The sequence below is a fragment of the Ursus maritimus genome, unplaced genomic scaffold (assembly GCF_017311325.1).
Source record: "Ursus maritimus isolate PB19 unplaced genomic scaffold, ASM1731132v1 scaffold_26, whole genome shotgun sequence".
NCBI classification, from domain to species: Eukaryota; Metazoa; Chordata; class Mammalia; order Carnivora; family Ursidae; genus Ursus; species Ursus maritimus.
In genome coordinates, this window is record NW_024425119.1 from 45123854 (window position 1) to 45130642 (window position 6789).

The window sequence follows — 6789 nt, forward strand, 5'->3', positions numbered from 1 at the left end:
CCATCTGCCCTCTGGTAACCATTAGTTTGTTCTCTGTAGTTGAGAGTCTGTTTCTTGATTTGCCTCTCTCTCTCCTTTTTTCCCCTTGCTTGTTTGTTTTGTTTCTTAGATTCCACCTGTGAGTGAGATCATATGGTGTTTGTCTTTCTCTGACTGACTTTTTTCACTTAACATTGTATTCTCTCTGTAATTTGTCTGTTGTAGCTAATGCTGCTATAAACATCGAGGTGCATGTGTCCCTTTGAATTAGTATTTTTGCCTTCTTTGGTAAATACTTAGTACTGCAGTTGCTGGATCACAGGGTAGCTCTATTTTTAAATTTTGAGGAATCTCCATACTGTTTCCAGAGTGGCTGCACCGCTCTGCATTCCCCATAAAAGTGCAAGAGGGATCCCTTTCTCCACATCCTTGTGAACACCTGTTATTTCTTTTATTATTGATTTTAGCCATTCTGACAGGTGTGAAGTGATATCTCATTGTAGTTTCGACTTGCATTTCCTTAATGATGACTGACATTGAGCTTCTTTTCATTTGTCTGTTAGCCATCTGGATGTCTTCTTTGGAAAAGTGTCTATTCAGTTTTTTTTAATTAATTAATTTTTATTTTTATTTATTTATTTTTTTAAAGATTTTATTTATTTATTCGACAGAGAGAGACAGCTAGCGAGAGAGGGAACACAAGCAGGGGAGTGGGAGAGGAAGAAGCAGGCTCATAGTGGAGGAGCCTCATGTGGGGCTCGATCCCAGAACGCCGGGATCACGCCCTGAGCCGAAGGCAGACGCTTAACCGCTGTGCCGCCCAGGCGCCCCTATTTTTATTTATTTTTTAATAATAATTTTTTAAATTATATTATGTTAGTCACCATACAGTACATCCCTAGTTTTTGATGTAAAGTTCCATGATTCATGACTTGCGTATAATACCCAGTGCACCATGCAATACATGCCCTCCTTAATACCCATCACCAGCCTATCCCATTCCCCCCCACCCCAAAGCCCTCAGTTTGTTTCCCAGAGTCCATAGTCTCTCATGGTTCATTCCCCCTTCTGTTTACCCCCCCTTCATTCTTCCCTTCCTTCTCCTATCGATCTTCCTACTTTTTATGTTCCATAAATGAGTGAAACCATGTGATAATTGTCTTTCTCTGCTTGACTTATTTCACTTAGCATTATCTCCTCCAGTCACGTCCATGTTGCAGCAAATGTTGAGAATTGATGTCTTCTGTCCATATTTTATTGGATTACTCACTTTCAGGAGGTTGAGTTTTATACATTTTTTATATATTTTGTATACTAACCCTCTATCAGATATGATATTTGCAAATATCTTCTTCCATTCAATAGATTGCCTTTAAGTTTTTTTTGACTGTTTCCTCTGTTGTGCAGAAGCTTTTTATTTTGGTGAAGTCCCAATACTTCATTTTTTCTTTTGTTTCCATTGCCTCAGGAGATATATCTATAAAAAAGTTTCTATTGCCAAGTCAAAAAGCTTACTGCCTGTGCTAGCTTCTAGAACATTTATGGTTTCAGGTCTCACATTTAGGTCTTTAATCCATTTTGAATTTATTCTTGTGTGTTGTGTGAGAAAGTGGTCCAGTTTCATTGTTTCCAACATCATTTGTTGAAGAGAATATCTTTTTCCTACTGGATATTCTTTCCTGCTTTGTCAAAGATTAGTTTGGCAATATATTTGTGGGTTCATTTCTGGGTTTTCTATTCTGTCCCATTGATCTGTGTGTCTATTTTTGTGCCAGTACCATACTTTTTTGTTCACTACCACTTGGTAATGGAACTTGAAGCCGAATTGTGATGCTTCAAGCCTTGCTTTTCTTTTCCAGGGTTGCTTTGGCTGTTCAGAGTCTCTTGTGGCTTCATACAAATTTTAGGATTGTTTGTTATACCTCTGTGAATGCTGTTGGTATTCCGATAAGGATTGCTTTAAATGTGTAGATTGCTTTTGGTAGTATGGACATATTAACAATATTTGCTCTTCCAATCCATGAGTATAGAATGTTTTCCATTTGTTTTTTCATTTCTGTTATCAGTGTTTTATAATTTTCAGAAAATAGTTCTTTCATCTCTTTGGTTAGTTTTATTCCCAGGAGCCTTATAATTTTTGGAGCAATTATAACTGGGACTGATCCCTTGATCTCTCTTTCTGCTGCTTCATTATTGATATATAGAAATGCAACAGAATTTTGGACATTGATTTTTTTTTTTTTATCTGAGACTTTACTGAATTTGTGTTATCAGTTCTAGGAGTCTTTCACGTTTTCTACATAGAGCATCATGTAATCTGCGAATAGAGAAATTTTACTTCTTCCTTTCAGATTTCAATTCCTTTTATTTCTCTTTGTTGTCTGATTCCTGTGGCCAGGACTTCCAGTACTCTGTTAAATAACAGTGGTGAGAGTGGACATCCTTTCTTGTTCCTGACTGTACAGGAAAAAGTCTCAATCCCCCCTCCCCTTAGGATGATATTAGCTGTTGGTTTTTCATAAATGGCCTTTATTAAGTTGAAGTATGTTCCCTCTAAACCTCATTTGTTGAATTCAAGCTTAAGCTTAAATATCCACATTTGTAACATGAAACTTACTCTAGCAAGGATGACACTCATTAACAAGTAAAATACAATTACTACTATGAAGATGTAACACAGGGAATTACAAAAGTTTGAGAAAACCAAGGAATCAAGAAGACTTCATTAAAGAGTAAAACTTAACTAACATTAACAAAAACAAATGAATAAACAAACAGACAAAAAGCAGAAATAGACCATAAATCCAGACAACAAACATGTGGTTGCCAGAGGGGAGGGGGGTACAAAATGGCAGAAGAGGAGTGAGAGGTACTGGCTTCCAGTTATTGAATAAATGAGTCACAGGAATATGACCTACGGTGTAAGGAATATAGTCGCTGCTGTTGTAATAGCATTCTAAGGTACCAGATCATAGCTACACTTGTGGTGAACATAGCATACTGTATAAACTTGTCAATTCATTATGCTTTCCACCTGAAACTAATATAACAGTGTAACTAATGTGACTAATAGTTATATGTCAGTTATACTCAATACAAAACAAACAAATAAATTAGTATTGATGAACGATTAGAAGTGAATTAGGATGCCAAAGAAACCACTTCCAGTAGGGAAAAGAACATATGTGAGAGTGAATGACTTTCACTCATGATTTCACTTAATCTTTACAATATCCTATGAGTTAAGAGTACTAGCGCTCTCATTTCATGAGTAGAGAAATTGATAGAAAGGTTGAATAGATTTTGTGAGTTGAATAAATTTTGCAACTTTACAAAGTTATTGGGTCTCTTTAACCTCAAAATCTAGGGACTGTGATTGGGTCTTTATGGTAATTCATTGTGTGAATTGTGGCTTCATTTTTGTCTCTCTGTTTATAAAATGTGGAAATGGTTTCTAACATCTGTGATGGCTAGGATGCAATGGAAAGTGTTTATCTTTGTTGTAGGAAGGAAATTTTGAAGTATCTATCAAAATGTGATGCTCATATATATATTTTATTCTAGTAGTTGCATGTATGCAAATGGATGCATAAAAATGGACTTAGCGTTTTAGGTAATGATGTGACATTGGTAGCAAGCTAATTCCCTGAATCTTAACAAATAATGAAATTATTAAATTATTCGAAGTTAAAAGGATGAGTCCCAGCTGTGTAAGTTGACAAGGAATGATACCTATTACATATTGTTAACTGAAAAAAGAAAAAGAAAAATTGCCAAATATTTCTGTTGTAAAATTGCATTATTGTATTTAAAAAATTTGCTCTCCGAGTGTGTGAATTTGACTGTTTGTGAATGAAATTTCTGATAGAATATACTATAAATATTTAATGCTGGTTAATCTGGAGATTTGAGGGCAAATGGAGGATCAGTTAGAAACATAAGGGCCATTCCATCTGTCATTACGTACCACTGTGCTGCGGTTAACGTGGAGCATGAAGTCAGCCCTAATGCCTGGCTTGCTAAAATGTAGCAAAGAGGCAGGCAAAGGCGGGGAAGTCCTCCAAGAAGGGTGTAGGCCTTTGGAATGCCCAGGCCTGCGTGACCACTCTGCCTTTGGAATGCCGCGGGGAGTTGCCTTGGATACTTTCTCAGCGCAAACAATCGCCCTGTGATTTAAGAGGTAGGCATTGTCCCTTAGGCTATGTTTAGCAGAACTGGTAGAGCACGCCCAAATTAGCATGTCGCATCTCTCCCATAAACAGATCCTCCCAGTTTCAGTAAGACCCCGTGTCAACATCATGTGCGTGAGGAACAATGATAAAGGATTTGTGATTATCCTGAGGCACCAATAAAAGCGGGAACAAGGAAGAGCAAAGGGTCCTCGCCTCTGAGCGTTGACCCTGTTGCCTTGTCCTCTCTTTCACGAGGAAGTTTGGAGTCATCTTTCATCCGTCAGTACAGGGGTTGCTGGCCATTCCCAGCACCACTGATTTTGATAATTGATTTTCTGACACTTATTTCTCATGGCATAAAGTCTATATAACTTAACACTAAAAAATTAAAAACTGAGTTTCAAATACCCTTCTGATTTTTTAAAATATTACAATTATTTCTTGATTCATTAATTCTTCTTAGTGCTGATAGGGATGTATACATGAATAAAACCCGAGTGCTACTCTCAATGAAGGGTTGGAGCTCATCTCTGTATTAAATGTACCCTAAAGGAATTGAGAATAAATTATCTCCTGAGTGAAGACTGAAATTTAGTTAAAACACTCTCAGGGTTACAATAGCAGCTTTTTAAAGTTTAGATTAGAACAATGTTTATGTTTATATGGAAATATAAAAGAGATAAAGAAAAATTCCTTTACTTAAAGGAGAGGCTGTAGAAAACTTGTATGTAATCAAGCCTGCATTTTCTCTGTGTGAGCGGATTTTACCTAAGAGGGAAGAGTAACTCCTGACAAAAAGCCTCCAAAAGTAGCTTACGGAGGCATTGCCTCTCACATTTTAAGTAAATTAAGAAAATCTGGGATTATATTTCTGTCTGAAATTATTAGACATATCAGAAAGTAACTATGTTCTGTATGTGTCAATAAATATATTTTTATCTTTCTCACATGCAAAATGTTAGTTTTTGTTTTTGTTTTTAACATTTTATTTATTTATTTGTCAAAGAGAGAGAGAGCACAAGCAGGGGTGATGAGGGAATGAAGGCAAGCTGAGGACAAAGCAGAAACTGACACCCTGCCACTCCCCTCATGTATTCAACATTCCTAGGCACTCCTGGCTGCCCTAAAACTAAAGAAAGGAAAAAAACAAATGGTTAACTGACAGAGATCACAATCCTTCAAGACCTGAGTCTCTGTCAGTTGACACCTGTCCTAGTGATTTACAAGGAAGAAGCTTTCTTAACAATAGCCTAACTTCCAGAGACCCATAATTCAGTTTCCTGGAGCCCTAACACTACCATCCTCTCCATAAAATTGAGGGAGGCTGAGGCAGAAGGAAATGTAAATAAAATGGATTTCATTTAAACCTGAAGGCCATTGACAAGGACAAGTGGTAGGAGGAAAGTAACATTCTCCTGGGATCTCCCAACTCTCTTACTATTAACACCTTCTACAGGGGTCAACAACCTTAACTTGACAATAGCAAGGCCTCCAGTGTCCTGTGAGTCTTCTTTAACATATGAAAGTGCTTTCTCAGCCTCCCCTTTTCCTCACCTCCCCCAACCCCATGGTGTATAATCAGCTGCCCCTCACAACGCAGGGCAGCAGCTCTTTCTGCCCACGGGTCCTGTCCCTGTGCTTTAATAAACCACCAATTTTGTACCAAAGGTGTCTCAAGAATTCTTTCTTGGTCATCGGCTCGGGACGCCACCCCACTGAACCTCACTATATTCCACGACCTCATCAGGGGGAGTAGCAGGCAGAGGGAGAAGCAGGCTCCCTGATGAGCAAGGAGCACAATGCAGGACTTGATACCAGGACCCTGGGATCATGACTTGAGCAGAAGGCAGACAATGACTGAGGCACCCAGTCGTCCCAAAAGGTTATTTTGTGGAATACATTGCAAGGATCCCCAAATTACCACTTTAACATATTTACTATTTCTATGTTTTGTTGAAGCTAGATCCTAATATTGTAATGAAAGAAAACTTATAAATGTACAAAAATAAAATTAAATACATTGAAAGGATAAAATGTAATTGTAAAAATCAAAATAAAAATACAAAAAAAAAAAAAAAGAAGCATTATAAACAGACGGGTGAACAGAGCAGGGCTATACAATATACCATGAGTGTACTTTAGTTTGGTAGAAGAAACTGCATCCCAAAATTGTAAGGAAAAAATATAAATATACATAAATAAATGCAATGAAAGGATAGAATTTATGTGTAAAAATGAAAATTAAAACTATTTTTAAAAAAAGTTGATAACGTAAGAAATTGGTTGAACAGGAAAATACTAAAATTGAAAGACTAAAGAATCATGGGGAAAAAAACCATGAATTCTATATACTGTTCTCCCTAGCACTGGAGATTTGCAACTCCCTATGATCTGTAAACTTGGCCTTAGTCAGATATTTTTGCTGATTTTCTGGGGAAGGGTCTGCTGCACTGATTCTCCAGTGTCTTTGCTCCCTTGAGGGAGGTGTGCTGCACCACCCTTGCCAGGGCACCAGGTTAAGTAATCTGCTCTGATTGCTCCCATGGCTTCTGTTCCCTGAGGGCTTTCCCTGCCTCTTCAGAGGATGAGAATGAAAATTGCAGCCTCCCAGTCTCCAGTCCGGGAGTCAAAAGCAAGA

The 6789-nt window shown here is 37.6% G+C and overlaps 1 protein-coding gene across 1 annotated transcript in view; it reads left to right on the forward strand.

Moving 5' to 3' along the window:
* Window positions 1–3156, forward strand: part of LOC103682031 (olfactory receptor 6C6-like) — a 13749-nt gene extending 10593 nt beyond the window's left edge. The window contains exon 2 of the mRNA XM_008711599.2: window positions 3060–3156. Within this exon, the coding sequence (XP_008709821.2) occupies window positions 3060–3096 (37 nt within the window). The 3' untranslated portion in view covers window positions 3097–3156. The remainder of the gene's footprint in view (window positions 1–3059) is intronic.
* Window positions 3157–6789: the final 3633 nt, after the last annotated feature.